The sequence below is a fragment of the Labrus mixtus genome, chromosome 20, assembly GCF_963584025.1.
Source record: "Labrus mixtus chromosome 20, fLabMix1.1, whole genome shotgun sequence".
NCBI lineage: Eukaryota > Metazoa > Chordata > Actinopteri > Labriformes > Labridae > Labrus > Labrus mixtus.
In genome coordinates, this window is record NC_083631.1 from 17,788,621 (window position 1) to 17,812,876 (window position 24,256).

Genomic DNA, 24,256 nt, shown 5'->3' on the forward strand with positions numbered 1-24,256 from the left:
TGGTGCACTGAGATCATTTTGTGTGACATCATCCTTTTCCAATGGAGCCCCGCCCACTTTAAACAAGTCAAAAGAGCTGAGACCAAAAAAAAACAATACACTAAACCAATAATGTTCCAACTTAGGTAAATGACTTCCAGAGCCTTTCAACTGAACATCACTCTCCTCTTAACCGTCATAAGAGGCTCATCAAAGGGACAAATTATAGCATCTTCAAATTTCCTGACTTTTAAGAAGATGATGAAGAAGATGCATTTCCACTTCAAAAAAAAAACTCTATTTCCTCTTGTCTTTGTTTTGAAACGCTCTGTTGGGACCGGTGGAGAGGAACACGTCTCATCCTCGCCTTTCATGTGATAGCCCCTTAGCTTCAGATCTGTGTTTATTTGCTCAGGCAGTAAAATGGCCTACTAAAGGAGCTCAGGATTCCCGTGTCGCCTGTTTTGAGTCCTCTGCGGGGGATACTTAACCTAAATTGAACCTCAGTGTGAATCCAATTGTGCTAATGGCTTGACGGCATGGTTCTGTAACACTAGCACGGCCCTCTTTGAGCTAAGGCTCTCTGGCAGGTGGAAGAATGCGGCCAACGCTTCCCTCTTTTTTTTTTTCTCTCTCCCTCTTTCACTGAATTTACATTCATAATGCAGTGTGGACGCTGCTGTGAGCAGAAGCTCCCCGGCTGTCTGCAGTAGCTTTTTTTTTTTTTTTTTTTTCGTCACGTATGTTTTAATCGCCTGTCATCGCTTTGATGCCGTAGTCAGTGCTAATGAATGCTAATAAGTGACACTGAGGGCTAATTTTGACCTTCCTGAAGAACAAAGCGTTTTAAAACACACCTCTAATACATTATTAGGTTGCTGTAAAGATATGCTTCAGTCGTCCTCTTGATAAGAATAAAAGTGACAGTCAATTAGAGAGGGGGGGGGGCAGCATTGAGTGTAAAATCAGATAGAAGAATCACATCAAAGGAAGGCATTAACAGAAGAGTCTTAGTGAGTCACAGTTCTCAAGGCTTTTTTTTTTTTTTTTAACTTTCATTTTATTTTATTCTTTCACAGCTTGACCTCTTTCTTCTTTTGGTATGTTTTACAACATATCGTTACCAGAGGAGAAAGGGATGAAAGATAGTTCAATGGGTAGATGATGAGGATGGGGTGGGAGGGACAGAGTTAGGGGGGGGGGGGTTGGCAAATGCAAGAAGGGAACAGTGCCAGAGGTGAGACTGACGCAGAGAAAAAAGGAGAAGGAAAGTGAGAGGAAGTGTTGGCTTAAGGAAAGAGAGTAATATTCCAAACACAAAGGGGGGAAAAAATGAGGGTCTTTCTCTTATAATCAGTTCCCTTAAAATATCTACTTCATGTCTTAAAATGTGAGGTTTATTCCTGCAGGCATGTTTATCTATACATGAAAGGAAAAATCACAGCTTGTATAAAAAGGGAAAAATAAATAGTATGAATATAGCTTCGGGGGGGGGGGGAGGGGGGGATTGTATTGCACCGCACTCAGTGAAAACAGCAGTGTGGGAGAAGGTGAGGAGAGAAGAGTGCATGTGGCAGGAATCAGTGGCAGTTGGGGTGGTGAGGTGTGGGTGCTGGGGGGGGGGGGGGAACTAGCAGGTGTCAGGATGTAGCGGCGGTTAGGAGGTGATCTTGGTGTGCTAGTCAGTCACACCAGGTAGCTTCTCATTCTTTCACCAGGGTGGCAAATTCTGCGAGAAAGGGAACAGGAAGAAAGAAGGTTTCTTTATTAGGATTTATTGGTTAAAATATGTCACGACTACAAAAATATGATTCATAGTGTGAAGAATTTGTGGTAAGGGACCGTATGAAAATTCTAATATTGGGTAAGAGAGAGAGAAAGTGCAGGGCAGGTTCATCTTTTCTCTTTACTTCTTTTGAATGTCCACCCAGCTACACAAAATGCTTTCCACATTTGTGTTGCTTTCCCCCCTCTGCTTGTGTGACACTGTAACACCCAAACTGATAGAATTTGACGTTTACCATCGACTCCAATCTTGCCGTCTCCATCCTTGTCGGCTGCTCTTAAAAATTCTTTGGTTTCTTTGTCTGTCAGGTCCCGGCCATCTTTGGCGAAACCCTTCAAGACGTATCTATTTGAGAACAGAAAAGCAAAAGGGAACGCCCGTCAAAGAACACTAATGTTTTGTGTGCAGCGAAGATCTTAGGGTTTGTGTGTGTGTGTGTGTGTGTGTGTGTGTGTGTGTGTGTGTGTGTTTATTTCTGTATATCTCTTGCTCACTTGAGTTCCTCCTCCTCTATGAAGCCACTGTTGTCAGCGTCCAGCACCAAGAAGACCTTCTTAACATCGTCAGAAGACTTGGCCTTCAGACCGACCATCTCGAAAAACTTCTTATGGTCAAAAGTTTCAGGAGCTGGAAACACACACACACACACACACGCACAGACACACACACACACACACAACAAGCATGCAAACACAATAATGCAATATGTAAGAAGTTTGCAGTCACTTCTAAACTCCTCATACCCATTCTCATAAGCGTAAGTCGTTTATGGATGGATGTTATAAAACTCTTTGAAAAGTTACTTTAAATGACTCGTCCTGTGTGAAGCCAATGATGACGCCCAAAGGCAAAAATCTATCTGTAATGAGGCAGCCTTCTAACACTGTGGCAGATGAATATTGAGAACATGTGTTTGCCAGAGGCCCCATCAGTTCTGGGTCACGGAGCTCTTATTATCTCTTCTGTCTGTCTTTGCAAAAAATACATGTAAATTACATTAGGTAACGCCATGCATGTATGGAAAAAGAACAGCTTCATAACACAGTGATGCAAAGTTGTTGATGTTTGAGGTGCTATGTCTGGAGCCCTGGAGTTTTTCCCATATGCAACATCACCTCTCTGGCAGTTAAACTTCTAAATCTTAAGTTAATTGTAGTTCTTATTCTTAAGGTTCCCCGTCAAACTACAGAAGTGCTCCAGGTCTGCAGGGGGCGCCACGTTAGTCTCACAGAGGTTGTTTTTTAGCCCTGCGATACCAGGAGCCAAACCCTACTAAAATAACTCGCAATTCCGGTCCCCTGATTACCTCTGTCAGGGGTTTTTTTTTCTGTATAAAAAGAGTTAAACTAGAATTGAGTTCCACTTAGTGCCCCCTGCAGGCCGGGAGCACTTCTGTAGTGATGCGGTGAGTTGGTCTTTTCTTTGCTGTATTTGTTCTCTCTGTTTCCATTTTTGACTTTGCATGGTGTATGTTTTTGCAGCGGCTTCTACTGTGGTTGTTTCGGATTTTAGAGGCATCTCTAAACCCCTCCCCCCCCCCCCCCCCCCACTTTTTCTTAATCAAAGATAAGCTCTTTACCTGCGAATGCCCCCAGAGCTTTCTTGATGTCATCAGCGTTGAGGATGCTGCTCATTGTCATCGTGGCTGTTGGGGCGAAAGGGAGAAAAAAAAAAAGATAGGGGAGAGGGATGGAGAGATGGTAGAGAAGGACAGGAGGAAGGCAAGGTTAGAAACAAGGTCGCTAGAGAGCACAGAAAGAACACGGAGACATTCTCGTATTACACTGGTGACACTCTGGAAATGGAGCAGGAAACCGGGACATGTGAGCAGGTGATGACTGACAGAATGTATTAGTGACAGTCAGGGAGCAGTGACAAAGAAAGGGAGGGGAAAGAGATGTGATGGAGTTGGAGAAAGGCAGCAGGAGGGTGTTGAATGGGAGGAGGGAAGGGAAGTTCAGTTGCGGTGTTGGGACGTAGAACGAGATTCATCAAACTTCAAAAAATCTTGCAATAAAAAAAACAGGAAGGGAGGTAAAGAGGGACAAGACACCCAGCATGGTGTCTATATCTGTTTTCTATTTTATCCTTGAGCTGTTATAGATGAAAGAAGGGCACGGGGCTTTAACAGGTCATATGAGTCTCAGCTGTGTCTGAAATACCGCTGAAGAATTCAGTTTGTCAGCCGAGGACAGATCAGAGCATCATCTTCTTCCTCACACTATGAAAGCTGAGCTCAGCACATCACAGCGCTTTGGCTTTTTGTGTTCCTGAAACTGATCGCTGCTTCAAAAGTCACTCTCGCTTGGCCTTGACTGCTTCCCTTTGTTCGTTTTTTTTTTTTTTTTCCACACGTCAGTATCGCTATGAATTTGCAGGATTCTTGTGGATTGTTGCTACCTAGAATGCCTAAATTCTTGGCAGCGGTTTAAAAAGATTTCCTGCTGTGTTAACACCTGATGTCAGAAATTATAGGGAGCTTGCAAGACAAAGTCTGGATAAAGCCAGGGTGAAAAAAAATGGCTGTTTGCATTGACACATGCAGCTCACCCTGAAAAATTTCTGGGAATTTTTTCAGGAGTTTTGCACCTGTGTGAAAGCAGCTTCACTATACACCATCTAAAATAGCCTTCTAAATAATGTTGATGCAATGCAGGAAAAAGAAAAATGTACAGACGCTTAGGTGCGTCAGTGCAGCACACAGTCCGAGTGTCCTGTTCATTTCTCCCTGTTACAAACCACAACAACCTTCTGTTGCATCGTGCCTCAAGCTGTTGAATATTGCTCGTTTAACCGTCCACCATCAGGTGGTTTTGAGACGGCATTAAAGACCAATAAAAACTCACATATCAAAAAGTAATTATCTGGGTTCCACTTGAAATCAGAGTGAAATATTAACCACAGTGTAGGGAAATCATCTCTTAATGACTTGAGAGGGCTCTGTGCATAAAAAATGAATATCATTTCAGAGACTACAAACCCAATTAATACAAATGAAGACATATCTCAGAAGATGTGAACACAGTAATATTATTTATTCATCCTGGTCTGTTTGTATTCTATTTTATTTGAATTTGTTCCAGCAGCATCTCACACAGTGTCAGTGATGTATGAGCTTTTTTTTCTGGTATGGTGTTATCTACTTAGGTAACATAATGCCTCACACACACAGAGATCAATACTTAACACCGCTGAAGGTGTGTGGCCACACAGCCAATCTTTTATCATTATAAACTCACAACCTCCCTCTCTGACCTCAAAGGGGTCTGTGGGGAAAATAAACAATTCAGTGTGAAATGAGGAGGATAAGATTGATTTACTGAGATATCTCTGTCCGTGTGCTGCCAGTAGAACTGTATTAATCATTCCACATTGATTTATTTAAAGGCTTTATATGCGATATATATATTTTTTGATCCAGCAGATGTCGCCCTTGAGCACCAGCATGAAACCAAAACAACTCGCGGTGCATTGTTGTGTTAGCATGCTAATGCTAGCGATCTTTATTATGCTCGTATCTTCACACTGCATGTAAATCTACCTGAAATGAGCGTGATCTAGAAACACAGTTAAGCAGTGAGTACAGTATGTTATTCTTCTTTTCTCTAGTCCCTCAATTAAACAACTTTTATTCGCGAGGGGAGGAGTCAGCCGGCCGTCCTGGCGATGTAAACAAACTGAAGATAGGACTCTGAAAACACTGAAAGCATCACAGACAGTGGGACTCAGGTGTTACACCCATTGTAGACAGTCATGACTCACAGAGTTATTTTCAGAGGATATATTTGATTTATATTATATTTAAGTGTGAAAAATCACATATAAAGACTTTGAAAACGTAAAGACAGAGAATTGTTGTGTTTATTTGCCGTCTCTCTGCAGAATGTTGATCTCAGTGGATTATTATCACTGTATGAAAGTGAAACCTGCACTTCTATAGCGGTGCAATGGATCACTGTTGATCCGTGCGTCGTACTGTCCGTTCCCCAGGTTCAGAATATTCTAGGTGCACGCTCTCAGTCACACAACAGGCGCTGCAGGAGCCAATCCAAAGGTACACAAACATTCACTTTGTGTACATGTCACATGTTCGACATTGTCAAAATTCGACAAAAACAGTGTTTCTCATCACTGATATGATGACGACACACAGCTGTAGATTTCTCTTTTTTCTATTTACCGTTGTGAGAAATGATGTCCAGTCTTGATTCGTTCTTCTTGAACCTAGATCATCGTTTTATATCGTTTAAGAGTAAAAACAATGTTTTAAAAAATGTAAGCTACTCAGGACAAAAGGCTTTCTACGTAGAAATTGAAAGGCTTGTTTTAACAAAGATTATTTTTTTAAACTGATGAAGATGTAATCCACACATTCAGAAGAGGAATTCTTAGTATAGAAAAAGAGATTGAAGGTTTCTGCAGGATAACGACTGCATCTCCTCCTCCATGTGATCACCCTGTAAGCTCTTTAAGTTGAGTAATAAAGTATGTGAGACTAGGGTATCCTTTGTGGGAAGTCCCCCGTCACCCTAATGCTCTCTCTATGTGTGGGAAACCTAACCATGCTCCCCAGTCTCCTGTAACAGCTGCATGAACGTGTGAATATGTGTTCTTTTCTCTGTGAGTTACAGAGGGTGCCAAGCAGGCGAGGGTAAGAAGGTGGCAGGCTTAAAGAAGTATGCACTTACATTTCAAGAAACATGAGCCTTCCCAGTTCTTTTGAGCGCAGTGTGTCTGTTTATAGTGGCGTCTGTGTTGTGATGTGTTAGACTTGGAGTGAAAAAAAAAGGGGCAGTTGGGGTGGGGGGTGGGGGGGGGCATACTGCAGAAAAATATTCCTCTTGGGTGCCAGAGCATGCGGTTTGTGAACTGGAGGTGAACTCGTATCCTCTGCAGAAACAGCCTTTGAGGGTATTATGTACAGTATTGACTTCCTCCCCTTCATGCTGCTGTGTTGGTGTATTATTTATTTCTATATAACAATGTGCATTGTTTTTTTTACTGTCATTACAGTGTCAGGCACTGAAGTTTCATCCCCTAAGCTGGAGTCCTGTCTCGCCCCTTTCCTTCAGAAAGGTAAGACTTCAAGCTGTGAGGCACATAAGCAACTCTGGAAGATTTCAGGGGCAGGCTGTCCTGAAATGTTGTAGACATTTTCAGGAGCTATATCATGCATGTATATATATATATTAATGAAGATTATTCACATTGTTGTCCAGTTTCTATAGAGAGCCAATAATAGCCTCTATATAAGCTCTTAATCTAAATTACTGATCGGTAGAGTTGATCTTCAATTAATCTTGATGGGTGAACGTAGCTAGAGCAATTTAGTGTGTTTTATAGTCTCTATTGATTTTACTGAGCTGCTTATAGAGAAGGTACAATTGTGTTTAATCAAAAAAAACATGCTTGCAGTCATGTCACACACACACACACACACACACACACACACACACACACACACACACACACACACACACACACACACACACACACACACACACAGTAGTGGGGGAATGGATTTGATAAAAGTAGTGGTAGAGGCCTGGGGGATCAGCTTGCTGTTATCACCAATGTCCACTGTCTAATCCTGGCAGGTACAGCACAGGCTTAACCACACAGTTACAGCTTGGCAACAACAAGAGTTCTGTGATGTGTGTGCGTGTGTTTTCATAACTGAACAGTTTTATAGACATATATTGCTTTGAGCTTCATTCTCCGTTCAGCACGCTTCTTGGACAAAATGCAAATTTTACATTGAGTTCAAGATTAGCATGTAGGAATGCACAAAATGAAAGCCCTCTTCAGATGTCATAAATAGGGGAATAAACTGTAGTGATCAGAACCATTTTTTTTTTATCAGGCTGTAAACCTGTTTCATTTAGCTGTTAGTAGGGTAGGGTATTTTAACTTTGGGCCTTATAAAGATTTAAGCACTTGAAGCCAGCCTCAAGTGGTCACTGGAGGAACTGCAGTTGCCGAGGAGATAACTCGATGATGGTACTACAGCAAAGGTCCAAAAGTTAAAACAAATACTTGAATGATCAAACTCAAGGTAGATTCAAATTCATCAAAGTACTAAGGATTTAAACGAGTGTTTGTTTGAATTTCAAGTTCATCCACAAGTTGTTGAAATACTTTACATGCATGGTTGGAGCTACAGGGCTAGTATGAATTAACGTAAGTGAATGAAGCCCAAACACGCCCACTTCTCATTCTGTAGGCAAAACAAGTACTCGTCGTCCAATAACATCATCAAGTGTAATGACGTAACTTTTTAAACACGTGTGATGAAAGCAATCTTGAGCATGCTGACTCTATTCCTATTTGCAAAGAATATTACGAAACCAATTCAAAATGTAAATTTCCATTGAAAGGAACGGCATGAAGAGTGGTGAACAGCAGCCCTTTTTTCATTGTGCCGCACAAACAAAATATCACATGTCCTTTAACTGAGACAGCATCTCCCTCAACACCGCTCCGTCTATGAATATTCATTGCTATTATTCATTTACTTTACAAGCACGTTCAACATTTTAAAAAAAAACCTCTGTGATCAGCTATTGAATCAGAGGAAATTAATTCTCAAGAGGAACTTCACTGTATCAGCATTTTGACAAAGTTACGCTTCCCTGGAGCTCGTAGGGAGACTGTATTTTATCTCATAGGTGTAATTAAAATATGACCTTGAAAGATACCACAACTAAGCACTGCAATAAAATTTACACCTGTGCCCTGTTTTTTTTGGCAGCAAACCATTTCTGTCAGAAGGTAATTGTCTTGTTGATATACAGTCGGCGTATCTTAATCCAATCTCTCTTTCGACCGAGGAGCCTGTAAAATACGGTAAATTACACTTCTACAAGCGCTCCCCTATCTATAACCCCCTTCTATTGGTTTAATCCATCACCCATTTCATTACAAAGAAGCATCAAGAACTGTAGAAGAACCACAATGTCGGTTGTTTTCTGTAGCGAGCGATAACTGGGGAAAAATAGCGTTTACATGTACATTACAAAGCTTGAAGTAATATCTTACCTGATTATTTTCTGATGGATAATACGGTCTGAGAAAGGCAAGATGAGTTCAAGAAGGAAGCCCAGTAAAAGATCAGAGCCTCTCCTCTTTCTGTTTTATACACGCTCTCCTCTACTATTTTTGGATCAAAAATGGGTGTCCACTTCAGGATGGGGTCAGTGATGTTTTTCGCTGCTGGACTCATCCATATCGCTTTCCTTTCTGCACTCAAACAAAACTAAAAATAATCATCTATTCCCACCTCTCAAAGCAGCTGGACTTCTTTTCTTATACTCATCTTCACTTTGCCCCTCCCTCCCTCTTTCTTTCACTCCCTCCCTCTTTCTTTGTAGCACATTGATTTCACCTCTCTGTTTCTCACACTTCAAACCCAACTGACCTCCTCAGTCCTCTGACGCCCGTCTGATCCAAACTCTCCCCTTCACTTTCTCATTGCCTCACTCTGTCTCTCCTTTCCTAAACTTTTGTTACTTATCATATAACGTTGTACCACATTAAAACAGATCTTTTTCTCATCCCTGATTCAGTGGTTCACGACCTTTTTCCTTAGAGCCCCACCCCTACTTGTATGAAGAAAAGCTGACCCACATTAAAAAATATCAGGGCTGTCAAAGGTGAACAAATATTTTAATTGATTTCATTACAACCTGAATGACAAGTGTGGCTGATGAAGTGGCCTGATATGTGTTCATAACTGTCTTATTATAAAGTTAACTAGACAAGCACACACTGTTTCATGTATTTTTCAAGTCTTTTACTATTGTTTGGTGGTTGAGTATCACACTTTGATGACTAATAAGGGCATCTGAGATGATTGGACTGTTACTGTTCAGTTTGGTTTACCGAGTGGTGCAATAAAGATGACATTCTTTAAGCTTATTTTCCAATTGCACCGGGAATTGAGTTAAACAAAAGTTGGGTTTTGTCTCATGATGTCAGAGCAATAGTCCGACGACGTTGTGCAGAGATGAAGAAAACCTTGATTCACAACTCTGCAGGCTTTCTTTGAAGAGCAAGAATCAGCAAGTTCCCTTCGATTGCTCTTCATCGCTAACCCCGACAATAAAGTCCTGAGCTATACACCCGTCTTAGACAGTGCAGCACTTCCTGCACAGGAGTCCTCCCTCTGGGGTTACATGATTATATATCACAGCAAACATCAGCTGTTTCCACCAGGGCCATTACTGAAGAACGTCTCGCACTGACCTTTAGGAAGAGTCGGTTGGTAGAGGTCGATGAGACTTAAGGGCAACTGTCGGTACGTGGAAGTAAATGTGTGTGATGGTGACTTAGAAGACATGGACAGTGTTGTGTGCTGTGGTGGGACTATCAACAAACACTGGTATGATCTCGCTTACTGTCAAGGTACTGTATTTATAAGACAGCTATGAAACTGATGATCAACGCTTTATTGATGTGGAGTTTTAATCTAGCTTCAATCATTTTGAAAGTAGCAGAGATTTATTATGTATCACTATACTGCAAAATAAGTTCACAACATTTTGATGAGCTATGTAGAAATAAATAAGGACAGAGAGGATTTCATTTAATTCATTAGGCCATTAGTGGAAAACTCTAGCCTATACTGATTCTATATTGATTTATCATTATAAATGATTATGATTATGATTTGGTCATTCATTATGAACTCAGCACAAAACAGTGAACGGCTAAAAAAAACTAGTTATTACTCATTTACATGTCTACAATTCCTCTTATTTAGTATTCAAAAACATGGTAAGTTGTTTGTTCATATTTTTTAGGTTATGGTAAAATGAAAACAAACGGTGCAAAAAGGATTTTCCAACATGTGCCGTCATGACGGTTTCACACCTGCCATCCATCATACTATCACAACAATCATGTGGTGAACAGTGGACATATAACATTCAAGATGTAAAGGGGATCTACCAGGAATACTGGAAAGGAAGTGTCTTTCCCAAGGATCCATCGGACATGTGGCTGCAGCAGCTGGGGATCAAACCCCAGAGACGTCTGATTAATAAATCGGCCTTTTCTTCATTGCTGTCTTCTGCCCTTTGTCGCCTCTGATCTGTATTTCCTTCAGGAAAACTGCTTGCTCATCTGAACCCCAGACCAATTCACAAACCTCACACTCCAAAGTTCTAAATCTTTGGAACCTTTCCTCCCGTTTTATCTTTCCCTTCACTCCACCATCTTTATCTTAGTTTGATGTAACCTTGTGACAACTCATTTTCTCCCTCCTTCAACCCATTTGCTGGTGCATTCCTCTAAATTTATCACCTCTTCTCTAACCCTGTTTACGTCAGCCAAATAGGCTCAGAGGGTTGCCTTGATCCCATGGTGTGCCGGGTGCTTCGAACAGTTCTCCTTGGGCCGACAAATGGCTCAGAAGGGGGAAAGTAGAAAAGAGGGACAGAGAGAAGAAAGTGATCGAGTGGTGACAAGCTACGCTGGGAGGGAGATAGAGGAGGATGATGAAAGATGCTAAATTAAAAGAGGAATTCTGACAGAGCAGAAGGGAAAAGTTGAAAGGAAAGAGTGACGCTAGTGAGGTGATAGAGGGCTCGAGGTCAACAATGGATCTCAGCAGGGTATGTGGAATTCAGACGATAAATGGACCGGGTGAAGGTTAGGGATGAGAAAGCAAAGTGATGGAAATTAAGAAAGAGACAACTCAAACTCAAGGGTAAAGTTTAACTAACCCAAGGCAAACTTTGAGCCATACCCATGACAAGAAAAACCATCAGGGGGGTGTGACAGGGAACAAAATGGAAACCTCTCTTTGGCTATTTCTTCCATAACATATTTGACACATATGGGAACAGGAAACACTTCTCAGGGTGAGCTGTTTGTGTTAACATTCAAACGCAAGTGACAAATGTTTCTCTCCCGACTCTGCCTATTTTTTCCCTGCCAGCCCTCGAGCATAAAGTAAAGTGGGGGTTAGCCGGTGAGGGAACGCAAGCAGGTGGGCCGAGTTGATGTAGTTGACAACATGCGAGCAGTGAGCGGCTGGTGGGATCTTTTACATGTTAATTGCATACGTTCATTTTACATCTGTTGGGTTTTTATTTTACGTTTCTTCCATAGAGCCACCAGTTCGCCTGTGTCTCCTCTCACTGTCTGCCCCTCTTCACCCTGCTCTCTCTGTTACTCTCTGAGTCAAACCCAAAAACCACCTGCAAAGAGAAATACACAGCTGTGTGTATTTGACTGTGCAGGAGAGGATTTTTAAAATCTTTTGTGAAATGGAAAAACATTTTTTTTTTTAAACTAGCAAGGGGATGGGATAAAAGATGGATCAATAAACGAATAAATAGATGGATAACGTGTGTGTGTGTGTGTGTGTGTGTGGGGGGGGGGGGGGGGGGGGGGGCAAAATAAATGAGAAGTAGACAGGAGAGAAGAGTAATGATTTGTCTGTTAATTGGAAGTCCAGTCCAATCTCATCAACTGTTTTTGTGTGCATGTCCATGTACCGTGTGTGTTTTCTGCACACAAACGTAATAATTGCTCTTCCTGTTTAAACATGAAGGCATTCACAAAATGCCTCCCTCCTCCACTATATAGTCAGATCCTTTAGATGCAAGGGGAACACTCCTCGCTGCAGGGGCTGCAGATATTGACAACTCGCCGTCTGTCAAAATTACAGAGATACCAAGAGACTGAAAGAATAATTGACCTGTCTATATACACACAGAGGAAGCCTTGACAATGGAGAGGAGAGGATGATGGAGAGCAAAAGGACCAGGGGAACGGCCGCAGAGTAAAAATTCATTCGTTGGATGTGATTTAGGGAGGAAGATGTATTACTCTGGTGACAGCAGATTGTCAGGCTTTTTTTTCTGCGTGTCCGTCCGAGGCAACTAGCAAGTCTGGAAAATTAGATTCCTCAGGTCAGCGTTGGAACTATCAAAGGCATTAAGTGTCAAGGTTATTGCCATCAACAGCATCTTAATCACCTTCATCAATATCTCTCCACTGTTGTCGTCAATCAGCATCAATAAGGTTGTCATCCTGCTCGCTCAGTAGACCTCCGCTGATTTTGAAAACCCACTTGAGCACAAATATAATAAAATATATTCACAGCAGCTAATGTCACTTCAAAAGCTTTATATACAAAGGAATGGTTTCTCAATCCATTTTGTTTCTCAGTCTTTTACAGCCATACTAATGGGATGTAGGGAGATGGTGACACTGGTGTACACAATACAGCAGACTAAGCAGCAGATTATAGCAATGAAACAAGTTTCTGTTTCAGTTTAAAAAGGCTCATTATTGCCTATAACAAGCTAGAAATGACAAGTGGGATTCTTCTTCAAATCTATTCTTAAAACGTCAAAATAAATATAGATTTAGTAAGATTAGTCCAGTGTAAGCATTATGGAGATGCAGCTTAAGCTTTTGATTTTACTGACAAATCACAGTGAGTTCAGCACAGGGCCAAAAAAAAAAAGCAGGTTCCCAAAATACTGAGAGTCTTGTTTGGTTTAAATTGGCTGTTAGAAAAGTGTGAACTCTGACAACATGTGTGAAGGAGTAGTAGAAGAAATATGAGCACTGTAATGTGAGAACATGTGAATATTCAGAGACAGCGAATCAGAGGGGAGGGAAGGAATACTTTAAAGTTCTGTTTGAGAAAAGTTCATGTTTCAACCAAAGTGGTACGGGTTAGAGGATGTGATTGAAAAATGGAGAGGTGACTTAAGAGTACGACTTTGTGGGACAACAAAGTAGCTGATTGATATTTCTTCTAACTGGAGGAAATTGAAAACGCTTCTGAAAGACAATCTATACAAAGTGAAGGCTTCATTAGGGTCGTTTGAGAAATGTTTTTAACTCTAAAATTGAAAAGAATTACATTTATAATTCTAAGTTAGCAGCATTTTAATGCTATACAAAAACTTTGAAATGTTTTTAAATAATAACAAAATATATTCAAGATTTTATATTGTTAACACAATATTTGTATTTTTACATACTGCACATATAAAGCTTGTGCATATAACACATGACTGCGTGGATGATTCAAAAGTCAGATTATAAATACTACGTACCGGGACTCCTAAACGGTTAGATAATGTGTAGGCTGTACTAAGTTAGGGTAAGTGTTAAAATGTCCTTTTCAGTATGCTGCATATTAGTCAAATGAAGAACGTTACTATCATAGCTACTGCAAAAATGAATCCTGTGGAGTCTGTCAGACAGGTGGGCGGAAACAGAGCTGAAAACAGTTCACCTTTAACGTCTGAGTTATAGCTGATAGAGCTCTATGATAAACACATACATACGACACATACGAGGCATCCACCGAGGCTTCACTGAAACATTTTAGTGTTACATCACTTAAACATACCAACAACTGTCCAGTGGAAGGATTTACAGCAATTAAAGAATAATGGCAGATGGGGAGATAAAATTAATGAGACAGTTACTTAACCTACATGCACACATTTATTAACACAAACACACACACACACACACACACACACACAATTTATATATTTCCTTACACACACAAACACACACTTGGGCATACATGCTGTATGTTACTTATTACTCACAGTTGCATTCATCTGCACTAATTTCCCCATATACATGTGAGTTGTGAGTATATAAACAGGCACGTATGCAGTGAATGTAAACATATGCTACACACATGCTGCAAGCATGTGACCTTGAATCAAGCGTGTACAGGGTGTTTGCTCTAGTATGTGTGGTGTGTGAGCTCTTATGGATATCGGATTCCGACAAATCGCTAGTGTCAGGCAATAAAAAAGAGAAAATCTGTGAAGATGATTCCACCCTTAAATCCTCTCCGGCTTAAATTACACAAGCAGCATATGGACACATCTGCACGTTATTAAAATAACCAACAACGACTGTCTGCCACAGACGGCTTGATCCGTCCGTCTGGCATGCATGTGTTCCTTTTGTTAATCCAAGGGCAACTTGGTATCCCCACACTGCTAAATGCTTCACTTTATAAAAAAAACCAAAAAAAAACCCACTAGAATAAAAAAGCTGGTATTCATGGATGAATCAGCTCCACTTCTGCCCTCTCATCCTGCAGATGTCTAACTCGATTTTCTCTTTATGGACAGTATAAGTTTAAGAGTCATCCTAAGTGGACGGTCCATTAACACACATTATTCCAAGTGGCTAGTAGTGTGCCGTGCACTGCAAGCCAGCCGCATTGCAGTTATAATCTAATTTCAGTCAAGGACTCATGCAGATAAAGGAGTCTCTGGACATGACTCGGCCAGTTTCCAAGGAAGAAGGAGGGACCTATATCACTTTAGCCATCAATCAATTAAACATTAAATTGATGCTATTAGTAAAGCCCACATTAAATAAGGATCATTCATCTTTAAAGCCGAGTATGCACAGACATGTAGAAAGCAGACAGGAAGGGGCCCACCAATCAGACAGACTTATCACAGCCTTGCAAGAGCCACACAATATGGATATATTTCCTTCTTTTGTTAGAACATGTTATTTATTGCACTGATTGTAACTGGGATATTGAGAGTATTTTATAACAAAAATCTATTCTAAAATAAATGTGTTCATTCAGTTCAACAAACCAAGCGAGCTGACTAGCTATAGGCAGGGTTTTCAGATATGAGAGACAGTTTTAGCAACCAAACTAACTCATTCAGTGATATCACAAGAAAAGATTTCCAGCAAAGTCATACAACTTGTTAGTCTCTCTAGCAAACATTAATGAGCTGACACTGTTTGGCAAAGGTTCAGGGAGTGATTATGTTATATTCCCATTGATATGAATGAGGTGAACTTAGACTATTCACAATCGTTCATTATTTCAGCGACGACACTGAAAGGAGGCTTAAGCTGTTATAATGTCTTCCAAGTCGTAAGTCATAAACATAGAGAATCCATTTATTTTTAGAATATGTTTATCAAGACATTTCCCACAATCAGCTTACGTTCACTTACTAGGTAATACTAACGTTAGCCAGAGGGTCTCAAAGCCAAAATTACCATTTCTTAGTTTTAACATAATGCAAAGAAAAGGCATAAACTTGCTTAAATAAATTACATTTTAATTAAAAAAATAAAGGCCTAGAGACTTTTTTGTTTTTAGCCTGGAGGTCATTTTGCCTAGACTCTAGAGGACAAAAGATTTATATCTGCTCTGTTGTCTTACAGGCCACTACATTTGTTTCAGCATGACACACCTGAGTGTTCAGTGTGTTTCCACATATGTTCCATGGAGGGAGGAAAGAGAGGTTTGATATAGAGAGAGCCACTATAATTAAGTCAAGATAATGCACTGGTGTCTCATGTGCATCGATCCAATGCCTGCTAATGTCCTATGGCGACATGACTTGTTAGACTTATTAAGTGCACACCTACAGCCATAGCATGAGCTGATTAGATAAGAGAGCATCCATTCAAACTTGCACACTGAGCTACTGCTGCTGTCATTGAACGCACCAGACAGTAAAAATGGTTTAATGAAGTCTGGAAAGTTTTTTTTTTTTTTTTTTGGAGTCTTCTTGTTGGAGTGGAACAATAAAATGTCAACCTTGTGTTTCATTTAATGTCCTACAAAAAAGAGAAATTAGTTTTATTTAAAAGAGTTTGCCCTAAAGTAGCCTCGCTTCAGTGCTTTTCTTTTTTTTATTTGAGTAGATAATATCAGAGTGCAGTTATAATAACAGTTTTGGAAAGGTTGCACCCAGCTTTCAAAAATTCAATTAGAAGAAAATTCTGTAGGATTTAAGGAGATCTGTTGGCAGAAGTACTTCATTAGTTACCTTAAAAAGATTCTTATTATTTTTTAAACAGAGGGAGCGGGTCTGCTCATATTAACCCTTATATAAAAGCCTCGTTTGTCATAATGCTTTCATTACCTGTGGCTCTAAAGTGTAGAATAGTATAGGTAGCCAGAATGGGAAGGTTTAATGTTGCTGACGTTTAACAGCTGAAGGACAGTTTTTTAAAAAAATATTCAGAAAACTATTAGGCAAAAGGAAAATGTTATATTAATAAAACAAGTTCTGTTTTGATTGCAAAAGTTATGTAATTGTATGTAATGAAAGAGAGGGGAAGTACAGAGTTGTTGTAGAAAACTGTTTTGTCAGAGCTCCTCTGTGGAAAAAGAAAGAGCACCCAGCAGCCCCGGGAGTCAATTTCATCTTCAGTTTCTATTCTCACGCTTTCATGCTAAGCTAGCTTTGGATCAAACAGACTCTGCAGCCCCTGGCTTACCCTTTGGCCTGTTCATCCTTCTTCACACACACACACACACACACACACACACACACACACACACACACACTCCTCACTCCCATCCTCTGACACTTGTCACAACAGGTTCATGACTCAGTTATCATACCTTTCCTTAAACCACTCGGCCCTTTTTTACCTGCCACACGACAAACGCTGCACAAAGCGACACACAGAAATAATCAACACAAACCGAGCGAGCGCCCGGTGAGTGTTACATTTCATGTAATGTGGTTTCAGTCAGCTGTGGTGAAGCAGTACATAAAGTACACTACATATAAGCAAAGTGTGGGTGCAAATAAATGAACATGCATGGACTTATGCATAAACATTTGAGTTTATGCACGTGTGTGGGATTTGTTGGTGCTTTAGTTCAACAAACATTTTCACCCATTGTGTTCAATGTTTTTGTATGTAGGCTGAAGATTGAACATAATCACCATCAGATTCCTCTACTGTATAGCCTGAAACAATAATGTAGGCGTGTGTGTCACTCAGAAGCCACATTGCAGTCCTTCCCCTGACCATCACGCTAGGAAGGGCGTGAGTGTATGTGTGTGTTTTTGTGTGTGTGTGTGTGTGTGTGTGTGTGTGTGTGTGTGTGTGTGTGTGTGTGTGTGTGTGTGTGTGTGTGTGTGTGTGTGTAGCTGTATCTTTTTGATGAAGGCTGGAGATTGACCATTATCAGTTTTGGATCGCTTTATTGTATTATCTCAAAGGATAATGTAGGAGTGAGTGTTATTTGAACGCCACATTAAAGTCCTTCCCCTGACAACCACACTCTGAAGGAAGAATGTGTTTGTGTCTGTGTGTGTGTGTGTGTGTGTGTGTGTGTGTGTGTGTGTGTGTGTGTGTGTGTGTGTGTGAGAGAGAGAGAGAGAGAGAGAAAATACACTGATTCACTAACTCACACAGCCGGTGTGAGAGTAAATAATGATCAATAGTTTGACCTTTGTTGTTGCCACTTGAAGGGTAGCCGCTGACACCCAAGGGAGTCAGCGCTCACTAGTCAGCATCAAAATTTGAACAGCGTTCGTACTCTTTTTTTTTTTTTTTTTTTGTGTGTGTTTGTGTAAATGCTGGCTGCATGGCAAACTGTGCAGTACTCCACAGTTTTTCACTTCTGTAATCTTGCAGAACAAAAAGAGAAGAATGGAACGTAACCCAAAAACACAATGGGGGTGCAGTGTTTCCCCTAGGTTTACAGCAGCTTTGGGGGGGTGGAGGGGGGGACACATGCCGACACAAACACGTGAAGGAATCTTGGTGTTCATGTGTTACTTTTAATGACAGCTGTCCTTTTCTATCGGAAAGGTATCCTTAAATGACTTCTTTCCCTGATTTCTGACTCTATTCACTATTCTACCTCTACAATAAAGGCACAAAAAGCCCCAAAATAAATCTGAAAAAAAAAAAAAAAAAAAATGTAATAGTAATATAATGTTAGGGGAAACACTGGGGGTGGGTAAAAAAACAGATTGCTTAAAGTCCGACTCAGACTACAGGAGTAAACTCCGGACGTTGCACTTAAAACTGGATTTCTCTCTTAAAATAAGGAATTGAACTTTTCCACGATGACCCCATCTGCCAATCAAGTCCATGTTGTTCACAACACCTGTGCTTGCAGCATGTCCCTCCTGAATCCTAAAGAAATATAAATCACAGTTTGTATCGCCACTAGAGAGGCAACAATTAACCTGAGCGTAGCTGAAAACTAGCTGAAGCTTCATGCGAATTCATCGATGGTGAAGGCGGGATGGCCATTATACCCGGGCCTCCATCCAACAGTTAAAATGTAAGCATGCTGAGGGGGGTCATGTTTCTTTCTTAATGTAAAATATGTTTTTTGTGCCATAAATTAAGGATGAATTTGGGATGTGTTTCTATATTACCGCTTAATTTTTAAACAAACGGTAAGAATGAAGCCACTTTGTTGCACTGATTTCTTATTCACTGTAAGAAATCGAGAAAAGCAAAACAATGTGATGGACAACTTTAGTGTAAAACTCAGAAAGGCTGACATGTGATGTACATTGTTTTTTTTTCAGTTATGACTTGTAATATAAAATCTCTTAAAGTGGGTGCTTTAGCTTTTCCTACAGCCTGGGGTTAAGAAAACAAACCAAAGCTGAAGTAAATCACAAATCCAACAGCAGCACTTTGTCACAATACTTAAGACTTGTGATTCATATTAAATCCGCAGCCTAGTATCGTGATAGTGTCAAATGTATCAAGAGAGAGCAGCAAAAACAAGTGGACTGCAGAGAGAGGAGAAACAGAAGGAGTGTTTGACTAAGACTGATTCTCTCTGATCCCCTCATCCCCTCTGTGGGCTCTAGTTTATCATTCAGGCGCCGTTTTCTGTCTTCTCTGCCTGCATTGATAGCGGTTAGCTTGAGTTTGGGGTGTACACTCATCGGGGTCATGCACGCTTTCATTTCTTGCTCAAATCACAAATCACACAGAGAACCGACACAAACCCTGCACACCGAGGGTTTTGGTTGTAGTAGCTGTTGAACTGGACCTGCCAATGAAACCTCCTGAAGCAGAATTGGAGGTGACAGATGAGGCAGGTGAGGAGGGGATCGGGGAGAGAGAGGGAGACAAGGAGACAGGCGGGGGGAGTAATCAGGAGAGGCATGTGATGCTGGAGAGGGGGGATAAGGGAACGAGAAGATAGAGGGTGGAAAGGTGTGGTGAAAGAGAAAATACAACAGGACTGATTACCGTTCATTCAGAGGTGATTCAACTGCTGTGATGACGCCTTGATGAGAGGTCATTGAAGACAATCTGTTTTTGTTTTTTTTCTATACTTAAAGACATTCTAGCAACTTGGCTCTGTGGCAGTACTGGTGTGTTGGGAAAAAAAACCTCAGAAACTGTTGTAAAAAATGCAAAATGACTTTGAAGTTCCCTTCATATTTTCACTATAATGTTTGAGGTTCAGACTCAAATGCCTCAAGAATCTTTGGATGGTTTGCCAGATATTCATGTTCCTCTCAGGTTGATTTGTAATTATTTTGCTGATCTCTTAGCTTTACATCCAATGTCCGTCATCTAGTTATCACCATTTAGTATGCAGTATTGCATTTAAAGTTATAGACACAGAAACAGCCTGTTCTGAGCAGGGCTGACGTAGAGGGGTTTACAGGCATGATCAAAAACAGGATCAGAGTGGATTTCAGAAAGAAACCTAACAGACATGTTTTAAGGACCTGTGAGACGTATTTAAACTGGTTGAAAAAGAGTGTAAAATGTGACCTCTAACTGGAACTCTCTGACACAGCCATTTGTTCCAGTAAAGTTAAAAAAGAATCAATCTAAAGACAAACTTTCTGCAGAGGCTGTTCATGGCCTCCAGATTACAGAGTGATTACACACTGCGTCAGTCCGTCTCTGCCAGCTACACGATCTGAAAGATGCTTTCTGGGCTGAGTGAGTTTGAGAAGAAGGGGGAGGTATAGGTGTGTCCTTGGATCTAACTTTTATCCATTTCATGCCAGAATGATTTTAGAACACCTCCTAAGTAGTGTGCTTATATCATTGATTGGGACTACAGCCAGACTGGGCAACTGCACAATGAGGCTTCCCTGATTTTTTTTTTTTTTTTCTGTTTGCAAATTTATGTTTAGAGTCTTTATACACTTACAGCTTAGCTTCACCCTCTTCTCGATTCTTAGTTTTGTTTCTCTGTTTCCTTTTTGTAATTTGTCTCTGTGTCTTCTCTTCATCCCCGAGAAGCTGCAGAGACAATGTGTCCCTGCAACCCAAATGAACATCCTCATCTATCTGGCCGCCTCTCCATCTATCTACTCCCTCTGATTTGGCTGTCTTTTCCCAGAGCCTCTTTCCATTTTTTTTCTCCCTTCTCCCCATCTTCCACACTAGCTTAATCAAATTTCACCCTTTTTATTTTCGCAAAGCAACACACACCCATGTGGTTGCATCACCCTACTCTCCTGGCACTTTTTTTTTTTTTCAACCACCCATTCTCTCACCCCTTAATTCCCTTCCCCCCCCCCCTACCTTTTACGTCCCTTTGTTCATTCATGAATCCTTCCACCCCTCTGGCAGGATCATTTGGCCTGAGCACAGGGGCTCTCATACTCCAAGTGTGGCGCATTGAGTTATGACCCCCAAGTGGACCAAAAATGTTGCTCACACACAGACTGAGACACACTCATTCACAATGCCAGTGCTCCTACAAAGCCTGATTCATTCATTCAACGCTGTCTTCATATTGAGGCTCAAATAAATAAATTAGATTTAAACACACAAATACAAACCCACACCCAGAAACACACAAAGAAGCGCAGTGTGGTCCTTGTGAAGACAGACATGACTAATGTGTATTTTATGCCATCTTTTTGTCCCTTCTTTCTCCTGTGAAGCCATTACTGCCTCCTCCCCCTCGCCTCTTCTCTCTCCTCTTCTCTTTCCAAACAGATTAATTAATCTAACCGATTAAATAGACAGCAGCATCAATAGTCTTCAAGCCTGTGCCATCATAATTTTGCCTCAAGGCTCAATGAGGTGTAAAAATGCCTATTATAACTTCTCTGGGAAGACAGAGGAGTCACTGTATCTGACTGGGAGTTTATAAATGGAAATCATCTTTTATGATAAAATCAGTGTGACCGCCGAGGAGAATTTCTGAATTAATTACTTTTGTGTCCATGTTTATGTGAGTCTGACTTGAGGTTTAGATTTATGTTGTTTCTGCTTTTATCAAGAAATGCAAATTGCTCCATTTTTAATCGTTTCTGTCATGATTTGGTTTTGTGTTTGAGTTTCCCTGTTTTATCCCAGTGTTGCTTGTTTCCCTTGTGTGTTAATGTTCCCTAGTGTTGCTGGTTTTTCCCTTGTGTGTTTCACGATTTAGTTTGTCCTCAGTGTTTCTTGTATTCCTGCCTCTGTGTCTTTCCCAGTGTGATTGCCCTGATTGTCCTCACCTGTGTCTCGTTAGTCTCACCTGTGTCTGGTTACCCTGTGTCTATTTAGTCTCTGTGTGTCTTCCCTTCTGTGTCAGTTCATTTTTGTAAGTTGCTAGGTGTTGTTTGTCGTATGTTGGCGTGTCAGTGTTTCCTAGTGTTGCTCAGTGCTTGTCAATTTTTGGATTTTCTCAGTTTGGACATTTTTGATAGATAGTTTTAGTTTTTGCCTTTTTGTTTAAATAAATAATTTTTGGTTTCTGCACTTGGGTCCACCTCCCTTGTTTTACACACCGAACCTTAACACATTTCAATGTATTGAAACAATGTTTGAATAAAAAGAAATGTTAACACTTCACCAGGCAAAAACAACGTTTGTATCTGTGGGTCAGGATTTTGTGATCTAGGGAGTTATAATTGAAACTCACCACTTTACAGAATCAGGAATTCCAATTATGGAAACTAATAACACTAATATATTCCTCTGAAAACCTCCCAGTAGAAATAACATCAATTAAGTGTAAAGTGTCTACTCTGAACAGATTACATCTGGATGATGTGTTGCACCTGATGGCTCCATCATTACATGTGTTTATAAAATGGCATCAATTGGCCTTCTAAGCATGTTTTGGTTGAGCTATGGAAAATGTAGAAACATGTCTTGATGATACAATTAATCTGTTTTGACATTTGAAGGTTTGCAGGTGGGGCTGAAACCCATCATAAGTCTTTCACTATCTTTCACGTGGAACAAAAGTGTTGCATTTTGATTTCCATAACTTGTTCTCCAGTTTCGCTCAAAGTTTCTGTTTGTTAAAAGGTCGTTTTTCCACCGTCATTAGTTACTTATTGGCAGCTTGATGTTGATGTTGGGTCTTTGTAAAACTTGTGACTGCTCTATAGGAAAACATTCATGCTGTGTTACAAGCGCACTTTCTTGCTATACCAGTGCTCTATAGTGTCTTCAAAAAAGTAATAGGGTCATTGTGTGTGTGTGTGTGTGTGTGTGTGTGTGTGTATGAGGTTGTGTGTCCCAAGCAGAAAAATACTGCAGTCTTCGTCACGCTCGGCTGGTTCACAGCAGTGTGATGTAAGGGGTTTGTCCTCAACTGCTTTTCAGAGTTCAGATTGGCTGGGCATTGTTTAAGCAAAACACTTACTCATTGAGACAGACGTCGATCGAACAACTTATGTGTGTGTATGTGTGTGTGTGTGTGTGTGTGTGTGTGTGCATGGTAGCTGCTGTGGCACTCACGGCAATGCAAAGCAGCAAACCGTTTGAGCTGCAAGTAAAGGGGGTCAAAGAGAATCATTAGTTACAGGCTTTTTTTTTTACTCATACAGACAAACACCTCCTCGGGCCAGTGGTCTACACACACATGCAAATAAAATGTGAAAAGAAGGCCCTCCCACACAAACACCCCTGTATTTTTGGTGCTGGTCTTTTCCTCCCTCTTATCATGTCCTCCTGCACTGGCTTGTTTCCTAGAATACCGACACTCTGTCCTGCTCTTTGCCAGCCAACAATCGGCGCTGACCTGTTTGAGTGAAGTGTTGACAGAGTTCATCCTTCCATCCAGCGGACAAAGCGATGGATCCATTGGGGTGATTGGCAGACAGGTCTGTTTGAGTTGATTTTAATAAGGGCTTATGGACTCTGAGGTCTGACTCATTGTGTCCTGTCTGTGAGGGGGGGGGGGGGGATAGGGACACTAGTTTAGGGAACCTGCTTTCTCTGTCAGTTCCACATTTTAGTCACATCCTGAGGTCTCCTTCTTGTCAGGAAGGAACTCCCTTTGAGTGTCCTACTCATGGCCACTTCAGGCAGATTCTTGTTGATGCGGAAATCACAAAGAATGTATGGAGTGCTCTGAAAGCATCATTTGTCACGCACAATCTTTGTCGGTCGGTTTTCAAGGTCTGACACATTAGAGCGACAGCCTTCTTGATATAACTGCACAAACATGCACATGAACTCATCATCTGAGCGGAAATTGTCTTTGTTATGTTTCTCATCGCAATCATCCATGTGGCACCAAGTGGAAGGGTCTAGGAAAAAAGGCACCTCTATTGCACTATGACGAATGTAAGACACAACTGTTGGATTCCTGGTGAAACTCTTGCATCAAATATACTGTAGATCTGACCTAACTAATGGACAAACTCGACATCTTGGCTTTTTTCCTACACACAACATGACATTGAGATCAGTGACTGAGGTCTGGCAAATTAAGAAGAGATGCTTTGTTGCGTGTGATCTGTTCATTCCTTTATAACAACG

The 24,256-nt window shown here is 40.9% G+C and overlaps 1 protein-coding gene across 2 annotated transcripts in view; it reads right to left on the reverse strand.

Annotated features, from left to right (window-relative positions):
- Positions 1-1,335: 1,335 nt before the first annotated feature.
- Positions 1,336-24,256, reverse strand: part of pvalb6 (parvalbumin 6) — a 35,215-nt gene continuing 12,294 nt past the window's right edge. The window contains exons 1-5 of one of the 2 annotated variants that reach the window (XM_061027003.1): positions 8,804-8,948; positions 3,345-3,410; positions 2,260-2,392; positions 2,001-2,110; positions 1,336-1,708 (exon numbers count right to left, since the gene is read on the reverse strand). In XM_061027003.1, coding sequence (XP_060882986.1) covers positions 1,683-1,708; positions 2,001-2,110; positions 2,260-2,392; positions 3,345-3,405 — 330 coding nt within the window. In that variant the 5' untranslated portion in view covers positions 3,406-3,410; positions 8,804-8,948 and the 3' untranslated portion in view covers positions 1,336-1,682. Of the gene's footprint in view, positions 1,709-2,000; positions 2,111-2,259; positions 2,393-3,344; positions 3,411-8,803; positions 8,949-24,256 lie in introns of those variants that run through there. The other variant, XM_061027004.1, reaches the window with a different exon arrangement.